Below are 19,656 nucleotides of genomic sequence, written 5' to 3' on the forward strand. Positions count from 1 at the left end.
TGGCATATTTAACTTATTTGTAAGTCCCAAGTATATGGTACTCTGGGCACCCAGAACCAGAATCTGTAAATTAAATGTCACAATTAGACTGCAGGACTTATTGTGCCACCTCTGCAGTGACAAGGCGAAAACATGTATCTAGCTCTGCCACTGCAGCTTAATCGGACAGCTTTCAAACTGACAACTCAACATGGCAAACTTCCATTTAAGACCACCAAACATAGTGCTTCGAGCTATATGTAAAGTAATTGTTGTATTAAACCCAACATAGTACTGAAGTTGGATTTAAACTAACTTCTAATATAAAGCTGACTTTAGAAAGTCATCACTTTCTTGCCCCAAAGTTCTAGTAAAAGTTTCTGATTAACTACAGAAGTTGTTGAGCAGAAGATATGTAGGTAGGAAAGCGGCAGTGAGTGCTGCAGGATGGAGGGTACCTCCTGCACCTGGCATGGTCGTGCTGTGTGGTACCCAAGTACTGTACGTCTGTTGCGATGCAAGTAAGAGTAGCAGCAAGTATTGCCCTTGATAGCACCCTACAACACTGTCTCCTAGGTATAATAAAGAAATCCCAAGGAATACAAATTCTGGCATAGTTATATAGCTCACACTGGTATTTGCAAAGAGGTGAGTGGCCATGAGGTGATGGGAATTAGGGGCTGTTTGCTCCAATGCTAGCACAGAGACATACGACGCAGAAGCAGGCACTGGTGGAGGAGACACACATTCACTTAACTAGGAAGATGACAAAGTGATGGAAGACTTAAGTACCAGGGCAGAATACTCAGAAGGTCCCAGGTGGAAGGAGAGGGGGAGTACAGACAACAAAGTCAGAACTCAGAGTGGAACAATGGAGAGGACTATGGCTCCCACTGGAACTGAAAGAGAAGTAAGAGGGAGGTGAGGGCCAAACACCAGCAGGGGGATGCTGAAGATTCTGTTCTGGATCATACAGGGATCTGAGGAGTATTGGATGGGACACCACACAGAGAGCAGAGGAGAACCACGAATGGCTAAACTTTGAGCAGGGGGATGTGAGTGTATATTATATTACAGAGGAACGCGCTAACCTATTCATTAGTTGTTGGATAATACATAATGTCAATGATGTTGAGAAAGCCTGCAACCCTCCTGACAGAAGGTGTGAAATGATCCCAGGAAGGGGGACAAATGTTCTCTTGGTGCGAGGATGTGTGACCTCCTCCTGAAAGGACGGACAAGGGCTAAATGGCCCAGCTTAAAAGAGACAGCCGCAAATTCAAGTCACACTGTAGCCTGCTTTGTCCTTTCTGTAGGTCTGTCATCATTGTTTTTTGTGATCCAAAGTTATTCTGTCCACTCGACTAGTAGCACCCATGGAATAAAGAATACCAACTAACCAAAGGATTTTGTCACATGCGGGACTACTTTTACAGCCTCCATCGAAGGATTAACATGGACTACTTTTTTTAGAACAGATAGCGGATTAACATCAATCGGATTTATGGTTATATTGGAGTTATGTGATGTTTTATCTCTGTACGAAAAATACAACATAGTCAGTTACGATTTGATGCTTGTTGTGATGAACGTTTACAAAGATATTTATGGGTGGGCGGTGAATTCTATAGTTAAATATCCATGATGAGGGTTTTCAACACAGGGTTTGTTTATATCTTTATTTTCAATAACGGTAATTGAAGGGCATGACACGAGATTTCATGAGGTGAACACGGTCGGCACCAGTATTTTCACAACAACATTAGTGCATTGTGGGCTTTGTATTTTGATTACCGAAGGGGTGGTATCTGATAAAAACAGGAGGAGTTGAGAATACAAGACAGGTGTTTATAGTTGAAGGAGGTGGGTGAACATTCAGTACGTGGTTGGAAATGAGAAGAGGCAGTCATCTAAACACTCGAGGTATGGGTTTGTGTAACTTATTTTGCAATGAGGGATTTGAGGGATAGATAAGGTAGCTTTCACACTGTTGATGGGATTATTTTTAAGGTATTTTGGGGATTACTGGACAATAAGCACGAAAGAAAATATGGGGAGTTTAACTAATGTAATCAATTATTATGAATTCTGCGGGCAAAACGTCGATCACGGGGTGAACTTTAGTCTAAAGCACTTTCTGTTGACATGGTATGCATAGGTTGTTGAATATGATGAACACGAACTATTTCAAGATGTAACCCAAAAATTATGTTTTAAATTTGTAGTTTAACCCCTGACGAAGTGCCACGAGAGGCACAAAATGCATTGGGTGATGAAAATGATTTAATCAAGGAGAATCTATGTAGCATTCCATGCTATAGAATAAGGCTCGTAAAGGCATGTCTAAAGCATTAAGGATTTCATGTGAACATAGTGTGTCCTACATGTGACTGAATAAACCATTATTAACGTTATACATGGAAAGATTAAATGGAAATAAACAACATTGATAAACTGGATTAACTTCTGGCATCTTTGTAATGCATTTAACGCTGTGCGTCCGGAGTGGGGTGCCAACCCGCCCCCACTTGTTTCAGTGATTACATCAATGTATAGCCATTATGCTTTATCCATTCATTCATTTATTCATTAATTTCTTTATTCAATCAGTTTAAAAAGGATCATAAAAGCACTGAATAAATACAAAGTAACAATTTCATGTCCATAAAATACTTCATGTCCCTTGTATAAGAATAAAAAATAAAATAAAAGGATGATAATATAATATAGGTGCCCGTTTAACCTCAACCTTATGTGAGTCACTCTCTAAGATGCAGTAGTGGATAACTTTTCCATGGTCCTTAGATACAAGCCACCCCCCTCTTCCTTTTTCTCATACAGGCCCAAAGAAAAGAGGCTAGTGAAAAACACGTTAAAAAGTCGGGTAATGCTTTATCCATTTTTCACGCAACTTGAGATTCCAAGGGCCTTCAGATGCACTGTTCACCCATTGAAATATTTCTAATCAAATTGAGAACTACTACTTTTGAACTAACATTCTGAGCAACCATTCAGAAAGAGTAAGGGGTCCCAAAGAAACCCCTTCCCTTCTGCCAATGAGTTACCACTCCAACTCAGGAGTCAGTAACTTTTCAATGTTTTTCTACCGGATGCATAAAGGATTGGTAGTTGGGAGGGACGCTCAAAGTTGGGAGGGACGCTCAAAGCATTCCCTTTCCAAATACCGATTTGGTATTCACATAACGACTTAGAAAAAGATTTTTTAATCAATACATGTTTAATTTATAAAAAAAATGGTTCTAGAATTCACATACTCTCTTATTTATTGATTTGGAAAGGGTAAAACCCATTGTACATGTGCCCTTTTTTCATGTCATCAATGCTAAAAGCGCCTATAAAAAGGTATGAATGTATGCGTCCTCTCTTGCCTAACGGAGCTTACAGGTTTCAGGGGAACACGATCGAAAGTTTGCTCTGTGACTTAGAGTCTCTTATTTTTCCATTACAACTTTTTTTCAGTCTCACTGAAAACTGAAAACGGAGTTTTCTACCACACTATTCTTCAACTAAAAAAGTGACCTCTTTTCCAGAAAGCTAGATTCTTTCCAGAATTCCCCATTCACTCCTCATCGAACACAGCAGTCGTGCAGTAAATATCAAAAATGTTGAACATAATATTGAATCAACACAAACTTGTTTTGTCAAAGCCCTGTTGATATGACAGTGTCACAGGCATTAGAAAATAAAAGAGCTCTAATGGGACCAGCCTGATTTGTTCAGCTATACAAATCAAATACTTTCAGTCAAAAACAGCACACCAATCTTACCGGAATTGTTTTGCTGTTCTTCCTCCTCCTCCAAATTTTCGGTCATGCTGCATGAGATATAGGCCAGCAATAACGGTACGAAGGGCCATGACAACCTGACAATCTTCATTATATTAATCTTTGATGCGCTAAAATAAAAACAGTACATAAGATGTAACAGGTGTTGACTGCAGAGAAAGATATGATTTGGCAATGTCTATCTTTTATCTCCAAATAGGCATGCATACTTTTGCACAGTCTTGCTGTCTACCCAGAACAAATGCAGGGCCTAATTTATAGGTTGCTGGAGAGGTAACTCTGTGGTAATGGTGACAGCTTGCCCTCTCCGACAACATAGTGGTCCACCCGCCCAATTTCAATGCGGGCAGGCCATAGTTTGGCCACGGCGGTGACTACTCCAAAACAGTGAGGGCCGTAGGAAAATTGGCTATATGTCCATCCGTCCAATTAGGATGGGCAGACATATAGCTGATTTTTACAGTCCATCACTACCATGCAAAGACTGGCAGTGGGGAACAGTTAAAAAACACTAAATGCCCCCATTGCCATATATTTTTATTGAATTTTTTCAAACAAAACATAATCAGATACAGGCGTCAAAGGTCCGCAATAGTCTTCTGGTCATCAACAATTGCTAAATACAGATCCATCTACCCTCCCCATCTCAGGAAGGGGAACATAAACAAAAGTGTCCTATAATAGGTATCATTATACATAGACAATAAGTGGGAAGCTGATCTGACAAATAAGGATTCATCACCGGCTAGTATCCAAAAGATTTTCTGCAACATTTAAGCAAACATGATAAAAGGGACAAACCCACTCCCCACCACCCTCCTATCCCATCTGTACCCCTGGTGTGTCCCATAGTGCAACAATTCAAATAAATTTTTTCAACATAGGATTCAGCATTGTATAGTACTAACATGTTAGAAACAGCTAGGGCCATCGCCCCCCCATTAAACAGCACTGATACTACTACTGTAATCACAGACAGTCCAGTAATGTATACGTAACTCAAGGTGAAACAATCTGTGTGCTCGTTGCCAAATTTTCATCTGATTCCAATTCTGATGCTTGCAATAAAACCACTAAGGCTTCCCAGGCCCTCGTGGCCTCTAAGGCTTTATCCCCCTTTGCTCGTCTAGCAAGCTGAAACCTAACTGTACTCTCGCTCGTTGCCCATTTAAGCATTCCATTTTCCATCTCTGAACACTAGGACCCTGTGCGGCTTTCCAGTGTGCTGTAATGTCCCTCTTGGCCAGGAACAGTCCTAAATCTAGAATTTTGCTCGTGATTTTTGTTTTGGGTGTATGGGGGAACCAGTGGAGCAAGCAGGTGCCCATGTCAGGTGCTATCTACCTTTCAGTGCTCTCACATAGCAGTGCAACTACCTAATCCCAGTACGTTCCTAATTGCGGACAGTCCCACATCATATGACTGAACTATGCCCCCTCTAAGTTACAGCGTGGGCAATTTGCAGTATCTGTATTGAAATATTTGTTTATCTTGGCAGGAGTGAGGTACGTCCTGTGTAGTATAAAGAAGTGGACCAGTTGGAAATGGGCATTTCTAGTGCTTTTCCACGCCCTCCTAACTATCTGAGCCCATGATTTCTCAGGAATCTCCTTACCCAGATCCGATTCCCACTTCTGCTACAATTCCCGCAATGGCATCAACCCCTCACCAGTCATACATCTATATAAGCACGTAACTACCTTAAAGGTCCCTGTCGCCATTACAACATACTTACATGCCATGAATGTCTGCGGCTCCGATAGCCCCTCCCACCAGTTCCGTTGTATGGCTGAAACAAGTGCCGAATGAAGCAAAAAATCTCCACGAGGGAGGTCATATCTATCCTGCAAAGCTTGAAATGGGAGGAGGCGGCCATATTCATACAAATCCCCGAGCATCTGCAACCCCTTAGTCTCCCATTCGAACAATGCAGCCCAATCCCCTCCATGCGGAAATAAATTGCACATAGTTAAAGGTATTTCCGGGGCATAAGGCCGATTAATCATGGCCCTTCGCTGACTCCGATTCCAGCATAGCCTCATCGTCCGTACCTCACTGGAAAGTGTTCCGAGACGCAACGGATGTTGGAGGATAATAGAGGACAGTACATTTCTCGGGTTTGTTTTGACATTATAATGTCATACATGATGGGGGCATGGCGTGGCATGGCAAGACAGAGACAATGGTTACTGACAATGCATTAGAAATGACCGCCTGCTTGGTGGCTATTTCTAAATTTGGTGGGTGACATCTCCGTCTGGGTGACTGAGTAGTTTGCTCCGTAGCCCTCGCAGAGAAACTGACTACCCACCAACAATTAAATTAGGCCCTAAGAATAGAGAAATATTCTTGCACTAGATGGTATTTCAAAGGCCAGGGTACTTTTATTATTTCCTCTGTTCATCAATATATCCATTACATGCAAATAATTATTATTATTCTACCGCCACAGAGAGTACTGGTTTACACTGAGGATGAGTGTTATGTGGAGAAACCAAGATTACTTACAAATAAATGATTTTGTTGCATTTTTAAATTTGGCCAGCAATTTGTTTAAAAAAATAGTCATAATAAAAATACATATATAAATGCACATATAAATGGACTTTATACCCATACAAGGACTTTCCGTCAATCGTCTTTATGCGCTGGTCTGTTAAAGTGTCATTCACATTAAGCTTGCGCCCACCACAATACAGGGTAATGGGTAGACCACTTCAACCACTGGCTATCTTGTACCAATTGGCTTTGTTTGCCTTTACCGATCTACTGAAGTAGGACATGGACAGACCAGTTTCTCTTTAAGAAATCCACAGAAAATCAAATTCATTCGCATCCCAGGGCAACTCTTATCTATTTAGGGAATATTAGCTTTCATCAGTTACTTTTTCAGACTACACGACTACCCTGCCTAAAGGTCGAGCCAAAGACGGTACTCAGACATTTTTGGGGCATTCATAATTTAGTCACCATACAGTTGTACAATGATGGCAGGTACGACAAATGAAACCAAGTATCAAACACTTTGCTCAGGTGTAGCTCCAAGAACTAGCGTGACTTAAAAGTATTCATTAATCACACACTTAAATGTTCACATCTGTGGAGCATGCTAATGTTTTGCTGGAGTATTGGTCCGGGGCCAAATGGGGGGGGGGGGGGATTTCTGATAGTGATTAATGTTGAGTGATTTGAGCATGATTCAAGTGTAATTTCTATCCTATTGTACAACATTGGAGAACATTTAATCAACACTCAATTTAGAATACATTTTCAGCATCTTATGCCATGTTGTCGAAAGCTACAGACACACAAATGTTAAGGGTGGTTTATATTATTCTTTCTAGTTTTTTTTAGATTAGTTTTTCTTTCGCACTACATTTATTCCCCACAGCTACCCTGACCTGTGGCATACACATGGCACTAAGGGATGGCCTTGCAAGATATTACCGTTGTTTCTTCAGAGATAAGTGGTTAGCAGGGAAAAGGAACAATATTTTCTCCCTTCAGTGGTGGATTTGCAGGTGGTATTGACTGGCCGGGTGGTGTGGAGTGTCTGGAGTGGTTGGGTTGTATATTAGCAAAAAAAAGAGGTATATTTCAAGCGCAATAATATCACAATAACGTTAAATAATGGCCCCGACTAGACAGACTAAACAATAACTCTCAAATTGTATTAGGATCATAACATGGAATATAAATGGGCTTTGGTCCACACCCAAACCCTGTATTTTACAGGAAGAACTTACTTATCTAACGCCTCGATACCCTGTTTACAAGAAACACATCTATATGGGCCATGAAAGAGCGAAATTATGTCAACTGGGCTTCACAGTCTAAGCCTTTAGAAGCCCTTAAGTGTGTGATTGCCCTACTTGCTAAAAATCACACATGGCAATTGTAGATGTCTAAAAGTGATCCCCAGTGACAATGACTAACTGCTTACATTCTTACAGATTCAGTTTCTGTAATGATTTGTGGTATAAATGCATCTAATACAGATTATCCAGCAATGTTGCAACAATTATTACTGGAATTATCTAATTGGTCAATCCGATAGGTATATGTGGGGATAGTAATCTCTTTGGCGTTTTAGAGTCTTGGAACCCACATGGTGTTTTAACAGAACCCTCACTCGCCTACCTAGCAGGTAACATACTTCATCATTGGGTTCCCATCCTGGTTGCCAAATGCTCCCAGGGTGTGCTGCGATGCCTGATTTCAGCGGAGCTGGTTGTTTTGGGTGATCCAGTGACTCTGAAACGATGATTAAAATTGGCTCATGAATCCCTCTTATCAATAGTATTTTTATTTGGAGAACTCTCAGCCAATATTAAAAAGAGTGGTTGATATACATGGCACAGTTAATTGGTACCAAGTATCCTGGGTGTGGTCATCCTGGGTGTGGTCTACATGTTTCAGCTACCGTTATTAGCCAATCTAGGTCAATGTGACTTTCTTCAGGACCAGATTTATAGTGCTCACACACTTAATAAGACATGCAAGATGGGGGTGTTCGTAGTGGGTACTTACAAGGACCCCACCTAATCTGATCACAATACCTCTCGTATTGTATCCTGTGAAAATAAAAGTGTCATAAAAAAGAAAGAAGGACATGAGACAAATAGGTAGCAGTATTATTTTTTGTTGTTGGGCTCAGGTGAGTGATTTACTCAATGGAACCCCTCATTCAAATAAATCATACACCGAACAGTGTGATGAAACCTTCCTTAATGTGTGCAGATCGCTCACGTACATTATGAACATAGCTGTAAATATTTGAAAAATCCTGTGTTAGGGATTACAAAAAAGAAGAAAGTGTGGAGAAGGACATAACAATTGAATCCTCAAATGTTTGTCCCAAGTTTTGGAAATTTGCAGGGCCCAGGTTAGTGTATATAATTCATGGGAAAAGCTCCGCAAGGATGGATTATGCCATAGTGTGATATAGCAAGGACTAAGCAATTTGTGCGTGATAGAGGACCATATTTGTGAGTAAACTAAGTGTGTCTTGAACCTAGCTTTCCTACAATATGCAGTTTCAAAAGCACTTTGTGCAAATGTTAGATCATTGTATATTATGTGGGGGCCATGGAGTTACAAATAGTCCTACTACCTGTGGCAAACTCAAAGAGAAGTAAGATCGATAAAAGAATTTTAAGCAGGGCAGTGACCACCCCCTTATGTAGAATTTGTTTCAAAAGAGGCAAGCATATGTGTAATGAAGATACAGATATCAGACTTACATCTTGATGTGATCAAGTTTACCACTTATTGCTTGTGAAGCAGCTTAATTTAAAATTCATTGTGGATAGACTTATGGAGCCAATAATTATCTCAGACATAGAACAAACCATAAACAGGAGTCACGACATTTTGAATGGATCTCGTCTCAAAATCCATCATTAGAAACTGATATAGGGCATACATTTTACTCCTAGAAGGTTGTATGGGGTAATGACTCCAACTGCTTTTGCTGCCATAGCACACAAGCAGATATTGCACACATTTTTACTTGCATTATAATTAAGATTTAGTGGAAACAAGTCTTTCAAGAATTATGTAAACTTTGTGTATTTCCTATTTTTATCACTTTGAAGCTGATACTTCTAGGCTCCTCACGGAGATATATGGGAATTATATTTGGAGCAATTATTGTAGTTCTTTTACAGATTTCTAACATATAGCTTGATAGGAATCCATTGACAATGAGGGAATGATGTTACAAATGCATAGTTTTGTGTGGGTTAGAGATGTTTGTTATACATTTATTTCTTTTTTATTTAAAGAGTTTTATATCTCATATAGTGCTGGCAAAATTCGAGGGTATCAGAGCAATTTACAGCATCGTTAAGGCATTAACAATCAATCAGTCGCGCCAGCAATGACTCGCGGGTGGGGAGTCGCGCGGGGAGGAGGTTGCACAGGGGTGGGGTTCAATTCAAAAATAAAAAGTTAACTTACCTTTGCCGGCCCGGTCCGGTCCGGTCCTTCGTTGTCTCTGCTCCTCACAGGAAGCAGGCAGCCTCCCTCCCCTAAGCCTATCACAATGCTGCAATGGCAGCGTTGTGATCGGTTGCGATGCCGACCACAAAGGCATCTATGGGGAGGCCATTTTCTCCATGTAGGCTGCATGCAGACTACATGGAGAAAAGGCAGGCCGACCAAACAGTCAGAGCCCTCAGTGTGGGCAAGCCACTCCTCCCCTGCCCTAGAGCAGGAACCCCCACCCGCCGGCCCCAACCAAACCCTTCTGCTTTTTCAGAGTGCGATAAGCAGAAACATAACTTAGTCATGGAACCTCTCACCACCCTGTTACAAGCATCCAATGTACACTTTCACAAGTACGCCGATGACACCCAACTTTATCTCAAACTACAATCCCCCAAAGACATTTTGCTCCTGAACTCAACGATCAGAAGCACTCAATCCTGGCTGGCCGATAATCATCTCAAACTCAATGCTCTGAAAACAGAATTCCTTCTGATCTCACCTCCATCGAAGATCTCTACCACTCAAATTTGGCTTAAACACCTAACCGCACTTAATGTCCAACCCACCATTGTGGACTCAGCAAAATCTTTAGGGATAACACTCGACACCAATCTCAACATGCAGCAACATATCAGCAAGGCAACTAAGGGAACGAACTTCCAAATAAATACCCTGAGGAAACTTAAACCCTTCCTACCAGCCAAAGACTTCCAAGCTGCAGTACTCCCTCATCTACCCCTTCTGTGTAAAGCGCTCTGATATCTGCAAAGATCTTGTCCGTGCTATATAAAACTTTCAAAATAAATAAATAAATAAATAAAATGGTATTCATAATACCATTTTTGTTTCTGCTTCTTGCACTGTGAGAAAGCTGTAGGGCAATGCTTCTCCGCCCACATGGAGGAGCCGTCCCTGCAGTCACTCACAAAACAGTATAGTTGTGGTGCCAAGAGTCGAGTCACTATCAGTTCATAACAATATAGTCAATATAGTCTAATTGTAGTGTCAGTGTTGAGTCATAGTACAGACCTTTGGAGGGATTTGCTTATCACGAAGGGGTGTTTCTAGGGTGTGTTAAGAGTTATTTCACAGTGGGTTAAGGTGCTGGTTTAGGTGAAATTATTTTAGTTGTCTCCTGTAGCTCAAGAGGGAGGGATTAGTTCTGATATGTACTAGGAGGGAGTTACAGCTTTACCTGAGAAAGAGCGTGTGTTGGAGCTTCTTAGATTTATCGTCTGGCCTGCTTTTGTGAATTTTGATGCTACGTAGTCTGGTATATCAGTGTGTAGAACTTTGTGGGTCAGACAAGCAGTATTAAGGCAGCAGCGTGATCGATTGGTAGCCATTTTAGATTTATCAGTGAGGGGGGGATGTGATCGTATTTCTTTGCTCCAGTAGTCATCCTTGCCAATGCATTTAGAGTGCCTCTCAAGGTAGCTAGGTATTATTTTGGTGAGCCTTTGAGGGTGGCATTCTTATTCTTGACGTCTAGTCTGGACAGAACAAGTGCTTGCGTGGCAGTTTCGTTTTATTTCTTTTATTCGGTTACCACTTGATTGCAACCATAAAAAGTACAGATAAAAACAATAGAGATAAAATTGATTTACATAACAAGAAAAAATGAAATAGGTATAAATTCACAGAAGGACATAATATCAAACAAGAGCTTCTCGTATTTTGATAGTAGTTTTTAGAAATGTGGCTATGCATTTTGCAGAATGAGTTGAGTTCAAAAGTTGTAAAGAAAGATAGGCTATTTGACAGGACCTATTGCCAGATGATCGGAGCAGTGGTAAAATCCATGTTTTTCGTGGTGCCTTGTAATATAAACAGAAAAAGATAATGTGTAGGGTTGATTGGGTCGATACTCCGTCACATGGACAGTTCATGATGTCTTTCGACCAATACTGTGTTCGGGGAAAGGAAACAAGTCGAAAAAAGGTATGCGTGGCAGTTTTTAGGTCATTTGGAGGGAGGAAGGGTTTGATTTTGTTGAGGAATTTTAGGTCGTAGGAGGCACATTTCGAAGTGGACCTTATGTGTGTGCGTATGTTCAAACTTGAGTCTAGGGTGATCCCCAGAGATTGGCATACTCGGCCAGAGTCAGTTTGCACTTTAGAGCAATCAGGTTATTTAGGCATTCTTGTATCTGTTGTGATTGGCCGGGGTTGGACAAAACAAGACTTTCCATCTTTTCTTGGTTAAGTTTGAGGTGATTATGCAATTGTCAGTTTTGAACTTTTTTGAGTGTGGCATTGAGACGGCATATGTAATTCAGGGAGGATATTTCCAGGTAAACTGTTTGTCGTTCACATAAAGGTGGCAGGTGATATTGAGTATTGTGGTGAGGGGCTCAATGTAGATGTTGAAGAGTGTCGGTGAGAGGACTGAGCCTTGGTGTACAACTTGGGTGCTGGCCGATATATTTTATTATCTCAGACATAGAACAAACCATAAACAGGAGTCACGACATTTTGAATGGATCTCGTCTCAAAATCCATCATTAGAAACTGATATAGGGCATACATTTTACTCCTAGAAGGTTGTATGGGGTAATGACTCCAACTGCTTTTGCTGCCATAGCACACAAGCAGATATTGCACACATTTTTACTTGCATTATAATTAAGATTTAGTGGAAACAAGTCTTTCAAGAATTATGTAAACTTTGTGTATTTCCTATTTTTATCACTTTGAAGCTGATACTTCTAGGCTCCTCACGGAGATATATGGGAATTATATTTGGAGCAATTATTGTAGTTCTTTTACAGATTTCTAACATATAGCTTGATAGGAATCCATTGACAATGAGGGAATGATGTTACAAATGCATAGTTTTGTGTGGGTTAGAGATGTTTGTTATACATTTATTTCTTTTTTATTTAAAGAGTTTTATATCTCATATAGTGCTGGCAAAATTCGAGGGTATCAGAGCAATTTACAGCATCGTTAAGGCATTAACAATCAATCAGTCGCGCCAGCAATGACTCGCGGGTGGGGAGTCGCGCGGGGAGGAGGTTGCACAGGGGTGGGGTTCAATTCAAAAATAAAAAGTTAACTTACCTTTGCCGGCCCGGTCCGGTCCGGTCCTTCGTTGTCTCTGCTCCTCACAGGAAGCAGGCAGCCTCCCTCTTTCGACCAATACTGTGTTCGGGGAAAGGAAACCAGTCGAAAAAAGGTATGCGTGGCAGTTTTTAGGTCATTTGGAGGGAGGAAGGGTTTGATTTTGTTGAGGAATTTTAGGTCGTAGGAGGCACATTTCGAAGTGGACCTTATGTGTGTGCGTATGTTCAAACTTGAGTCTAGGGTGATCCCCAGAGATTGGCATACTCGGCCAGAGTCAGTTTGCACTTTAGAGCAATCAGGTTATTTAGGCATTCTTGTATCTGTTGTGATTGGCCGGGGTTGGACAAAACAAGACTTTCCATCTTTTCTTGGTTAAGTTTGAGGTGATTATGCAATTGTCAGTTTTGAACTTTTTTGAGTGTGGCATTGAGACGGCATATGTAATTCAGGGAGGATATTTCCAGGTAAACTGTTTGTCGTTCACATAAAGGTGGCAGGTGATATTGAGTATTGTGGTGAGGGGCTCAATGTAGATGTTGAAGAGTGTCGGTGAGAGGACTGAGCCTTGGTGTACAACTTGGGTGCTGGCCGATATATCGGACGTCGATTCGTTTATTTTTATTATTTGGGAGCAGTTGTGCAGAAATGAGGAGAACCACTTCAGAACTGTGTCATCTGCTCTAATTCGTTGTTGCAGGAAGTCCAAAAGTAGCTTATGATCAACCATGTTGAATGCCACTGATAGGTCTAGGAGGAGAAGCAGGCAGCATCTGTTTGTGTCTAGGGATTTTTGTATGTCATCTGCTATATTTAGTACATGCTGCATCCCCTCTTGAAACCCAATTGGTATGATTGGAGTAGGTTATTGATTTCAATGTGTTGGATGAGTTGTGAGAAAACACATTTCTTTATGATTTTTGCCAGGAAAGGAAGGTTGGAAACGGGCCTGACGTTGTTGAGGTCTTCAGGGTCTGCGCCTGGTTTCTTTTAGCAGGGGGGTGATTTGGCCTTGTTTCAGGCAGTAAGGCATGGGTCCGTTACTCAGAGAGCTGTTTATTATCTTTGACCATTGAGGGGTTAAGGCGTGGTTACGGCTTTTTGCCAGGAAAACTGGGAGTGGGTCTGCATAGTGTGAAGCAAGTTTTCAGCTTACAATCACCATGGAGATATGTGAGTGAGTTGAATGCCTTATCTCTTGGGTGCTGTGGAGGGCCTTGGGCACTGGTTGGGTCTGGTCATCCCTGGGGGAGAGGTCTTTGTTTTAGGGGCCAAGGAGTGTGCTGGGGCTATGTTAACCCCTGTTGTGGGTGAAAAGTTGCTATTGGAAGTCCACGTGAAGCAGTCGAGGGAGAGTTTGATTTTTGTGGTTTGATCGTTGAAGTATGGGGTCAAGTTGTTGCAATGTGCCGCACCGCAGGCCATGGCTCAGCTCATGGAGCTGTCCATGGCACTGCCCGCTTCATCCTCGCGGGCCGATGTGCAGCCTGCAATGCCCCCTCGGCGCCTCCATCTTCTCGGGCGCGTCGCGGTGGTGCAGGGCTGCCGGCTGTTTCAGCATCTCGGTTACACTCTGCAAGGCTTATGTTTAGTAGGGTAGGCCACAATACCACACCGCGGCCGGTTAATGCTCATTAGTACACAGTAGGAACACTGCAGCTCTCATTTTGGATCTGCAGCTTCCTGTACTACTATGGGGCATATTTTCACTCACCTTTTGTTTTGCACATTTCACTGCGGCTTCCTGTATATTTTCCTGTTAACATCTTGTTACTTCTTCTTCCCATGAGTCCTCAGTCCTGTTTCCCAGAGGGCCTTGGGAAGGTTTGTCATTTTACCGTTTCCAAGATGAGAACCTTTCCTATTCCTTACATTTCCTTTTCCCTATCCAAGATGGCAACTGCTTATTTCCTGTTACATCACTTCCTGTTACATCACTTCCTGCCTATGGGTATTTAAGGGGCTGAATCCTTCATTGACTTGCGTTGCAACACTCCTTGCTCCTGCTGGTGTGTTCTCGCTCCTGTTGGTGACCTTTGCTCCTGCTTGGTGTATTTTTGCTTTCTGTTGACGCACTTTTGTTTATAGTTGGTGCTTCCTGTTCCAGTGTGGATTCCTTTTAACCTTCCAATCCTGTTTGGAATTCTTGCCTTCTATTCCCCACTCCTTGCTAGTGTTTGCTCTTATTTGTGGGTTCTTTCCTTCCTTTCCATTCCTGGAGTCTCCGCCTTCAACAGAGGTTTTTCCCTACAGGGTTTTTCCCTCTTGGGATGCATTTTTGAAGACACAGTCTGCTCTGGCTTTTCATTGTCGGCAGCCCCGTGGCTACCAGAAAGGGTCGCCCTTACCTCAGACAGACCAGAACCCTCAAGAACCGAAGTCGAGAACCTCTCCAACACGCCACAACTGGTAAGAACATTTCAAGTTGTGACACAATGTTACTTTGAGATTGGGGGAGTATCTTTGGGTGGTTTGGAGGTTTGTTGCTAATGATGATAAAAAGCTCTTTGGGGCGGTTTCCTCCTTTATCTAGTGCATGGCGGGAGAAGGTAGCTTTCTTCTTTTATGATATGATTTTTGTATTTCATGCATTCTCTTCTGAGCTGGTAGAAGTCGGTTGTGGACAAATTCGTTCTCCGGAGTCTATCAGCAGCAATTACTTGTCTTATTACCGCATTGATGTCTTTGGTGAGCCAGGATCTTGAGGGAGTGTATCTGACCCTTTTTAATTTCTGGAGGGCTATATGGTCCAGGGCGGTTTTCATCATTGTGTTATAGTGAATTATGAGCTCATCTGTAAGAGGGGGGAGTAGATAAGCCATTTTTTTCCAGGTCAGTTAAGGGGATCTGATTGAGGTTTCTAGACCATTGGAGAGTTTTCCGAGGGCAGTTAAGAGGTGTTACTGCTTTGTTGATTTGGAATAGACTGACGTGGTGATCTGACCAGTCGATTGGAAGTATGTTGTTTATGCTTATTGCTTCCTTTTGGGCTATAATGGCATCTAAGGTTGAGCCTCTGTTGTAGGTTTGCCCTTTGAAGTACTGGGTGATATCTTTGCTGAGTAAGAGTTTGTTTAACAATTGAATTAGTGTGCCCTTCTTGTTATTCCAATGGAGGTTGAAGTTACCAAGGATTATGTTGTTGGTGTAGAGAGAGAGAGCAATACATTATCAGATCTGACAGTTGGTCACCAAAGATGAGCATGTTTCCACGTGGGTGGTAGAGGAGGTGATATTTCGTCACATTGTCATTTAGAATTAAGATGGTACTGAGATATTCAAATCTGGGGTAAAAGGGGGAATTTGCTTCTGCAGTTATGTTGCTGTTCTTGTGGATAATGGCTTTGCCATCTCCGCAGAGGTCATCCCTGTCCTGCTTCATGATGGAGAAACCTGGGGGAACTTGAAGATCAAGGATTGGATAGGAGGATTAATTTAGTCAGGTCTCTGTGAAAAACACAATGTCAATGTTGTGGTACAGGATGGCTTCTGCCAGCTCTGTTGCATTTTTGGTTGCTGACCTACAGTTTACAAGCATGCAGTTTGTGCTGCTGCTGGAGTGATTCTGGACGGTGGGAGCCCTAGGTATTTCGATCACTAAGAGGGTGGCCTGGCAGTTCTAGGCGGGTTAGTGGCTCTGCCAATTCTAGTGATCACCTTGATGTTGGAGGTGGGGGGTTCGGAGTTGACGAAAGGTCAAAGATTTTTGCTAGCTCCGTCACTTCACTCAGGGAGATCTTGAAGCCTGATATTTTCGGCCTGTGGGATTGGTTGTTGAGAGAGGATGTGTGCTAACTAGTTGGCTGGATTTTGGACCACTATAGGGGTTGTAGGGTGATGTTGGGGGAGGTGTGAGTGTCGTGTTTTTTCAGAGTAGGTTTTGAGGTTCAAAAGAATGTTGCTGACACCTTGCGTTAGTTACTATGTCGAGTTGTATTTTCAGGTGAATGAGAAGTTCAGTGATGTCAAACGTGGGCATGAGGTTCAATGGAGAGAGTGTCACAAGTTGTGTTTCCATGTGAATTAGACATTCAGTTAGGTTGATCATGTACATGATGTTCGATGGAGAGAGTGATGGGATGTTGGGGAGTGAGTTGACGTTATGATGTATGGGTTGCTCAGGACTTGGGAGTTGAAGGTCATTGGGGGTGAAAGTTTCATTGCCACATGTTTCTTCTTCAGTATGCACTAGTGATGGGTATGAGTTCTGAGTGCACCTTTGTGCTTTCTTTGGTATAGTTTGGGTGAGGGCTACTGGTGAGTTGGGGCGTCCGGGGGTTGATGACTTCTGGTTGGTAACCGGTTTGGTGTGAGAGGGTGGGAGTTAGGAATGAGGAAGGAGTATCTGGGCGGTTGTTCAGGGGGTTCATAGGCAGAGGACTGGGACTGGCATTGGAGCTGGGTACAGTACTAGCGGACGACTTTGGGATGACTGAGCGGTCTGCATTAGAGTAATGGGTTGGAATTGAGTCGTGAGAGATAGAGGTAGCAGGAACAGAGGCACATATAGCAAGGGCAGGGTGTATAGAAGTTGTAGTGATGGCGTGTGAGCTTCTTGTGTGGCTTGTGTACATTGCTCCCTGCATTGCGCCTTGGGGAGCGGATTGGGTTGTGTAGAATTGTTAGAGGAGTAGGAGATGGAGTTGCATAGCATTGGGAACATGTATTCATATGAGGGCAAGTTGATATCATAAGCTTGTATGATGCCATTACCGTTTCTGTTATATTGTAATAGTAGCATTGCCTTTGAAAATGAGTGAGTTAGAAATCAACAGTTTTTGGCCGTATGAGATATTGGAGGTATTTGTTATTCGTAGAAGGTTTTCTAGGTCAGTTCTATATTTTGCTGGGAAGGTAGAAGATGAAATCTGTTTTCTGTTGTCCTTTGGATGTCTTGCGGTAGAAATTTGCTATAAGTGTTTCGGGGTGTTGTTTGAGCAGACTATGTTTGAAGGTTGTGGCAGGCTTACCTGCAAGGTTGATGGAGTAGATGATGGAGAAAGTGTTCGGACCGTGTGGTTTCAGGTTGTTGAGTTATAGAGGGTTGACGGGTTCTGTGGTAGCATGCAATTTTTTACATGAGTTACTTGACATCTTCCTAGTTATAAGAAGGGTCTCTCAAGGACCTCCAGGAGTAGGGTTGAGGTTGGTGGAAAGAGCTGTAAGTTTCTTGAGGGATGTTTACTGATACGGTAGTTTGTGGAACTTAGGTTAGTGCTCTGTCGCTTCAGGATAGTAGGGGCTGTTCCCTGTTTGTGATGGATCTTGGGATGTATGCAAATTGGCATTTAGTCAGTGAGGTTCGAGTATTAGTGCTTGGCCTGAGAATGAGGTAACGGAACTGGAAGCAGACCAGTCCAAGATGTTCGCCATTTTGGGGTTCCAGGAGATTTCCTGTATGATCCGTAGAATTCAGGGCGATCTGATCTGTCTATAGGAAGTAGCCTTTCATGAGAGGGGGAGGCTGAAGTGTTGTTTTCAGTAATAACATTTTATATAGTTTCATAGTATTGAATGCTAGTTTTGGTCATTGATTCGTACAGATGGTCTGTGAAGTGGATCAGTAGTAGCAAGTGGCTGACCAATTTAAGAAGTCTACCTCTGTACCTGATGTAAGATGATTTTATTCAAATAGAGCACCTAAAATGGCTGCTCCTCATGAAGGGACCTCGGAAATAGAGTCTTTGTTGACCTCTTCAGCCGATCAGAGGCATGGGGTTCTTCAGGGTGACTACGTAGCCCCCACGACCTTAGCCGGTCGGGTAAAGGAAGCAGGGTGAGGGGCAAAAGAGATTGTATGTGCCGTGCCTAGCCAGCTGACTTACTGACTACTGTGTTTCATACCCGTCTTTACTGGGGGCCTCCTCAGGCAGTCCTGCCCGCTCCACTTATGTGGAGGGGAGGGTACTCATTGCTGCAGGCTGTGTTTTGCCCGGCCTTCATTAGCTGGGGCTGCCGCGTTTCACTGCCTAATGTGCCAAAACTCTCCTGCACGTGTGGTGGCCCTGCTGCAGTTGGACATAGTGGACGTTGGCAATCCTGGAATAGACTCGAGATTCCGAGCCTGACATGCGGTGGGAAACCAAAAAAAAAATAGCACTGAACATCAGAATTCAAGAGCTATTTAGGATCCTATCATTTTGTATTTACAAGCACTTTTAATATGAAATGTATTTTCGTTATGATAATGTATTTTTACATTATTTTGTTTCTTTTTGATTACATCTATCAGTTAAAGGTATTTAATCTTCGCTTTTAACAATCTGCTGAATTGTAATGAATTGCTATTTTTTATACATCTTTCTTAATTAAAAATAGACAATGCTTGTTTTAGCTCAGGTTAGATCTCAATGCCACAGGCCCAACCACACACGAAGTTCAAGTCTACCAGAGACTGCTAGAAAATTTCAGGAAAGCTCATTGGCTCCAGCGATGCAGTGTTATACACACAATTTTCGAGAGGCATTAAAGATATATTCCAGTACTTCCGCAGTGTGCTAAGCCTAAACAAAGCTGTTTGAAATGTGCGTCCCACCATGCAATGACATTTTGATAAAAAGGCCAGAAGCTGATTTTCCAGAACAATTTTCCTAAATAAATTGGCTGCAAAGCCATACGTTTTTCAGGCAGTTCAAATAATATTGGTATGTAATTTGATAGGGCCTCCTACCATTTTTATTACATGTATATGACATCTTCTTTCAGATCTACTCTCTACGTCAGATCATTTTCCAAGCGTGCCCTTGTAAAGTAGAAAGTAGACTTTAGTCAAATGATGTGACTGAAAGTCTACTTTGGCAGGATGGGAAAATGAAAAC

The 19,656-nt window shown here is 42.2% G+C and overlaps 1 protein-coding gene across 3 annotated transcripts in view; it reads right to left on the bottom strand.

Annotated features, from left to right (window-relative positions):
* Positions 1–19,656, bottom strand: part of TFPI (tissue factor pathway inhibitor) — a 366,688-nt gene that overhangs the window by 286,871 nt on the left and 60,161 nt on the right. For all 3 annotated transcript variants that reach the window (XM_078680482.1, XM_078680483.1, XM_078680485.1), the window contains exon 2: positions 3,768–3,895. In XM_078680482.1, the coding sequence (XP_078536608.1) occupies positions 3,768–3,876 (109 nt within the window). In that variant the 5' untranslated portion in view covers positions 3,877–3,895. The remainder of the gene's footprint in view (positions 1–3,767; positions 3,896–19,656) is intronic.

Source organism: Lissotriton helveticus, chromosome 3_1 (assembly GCF_964261635.1).
Source record: "Lissotriton helveticus chromosome 3_1, aLisHel1.1, whole genome shotgun sequence".
In the NCBI taxonomy this organism is placed as follows: Eukaryota; Metazoa; Chordata; class Amphibia; order Caudata; family Salamandridae; genus Lissotriton; species Lissotriton helveticus.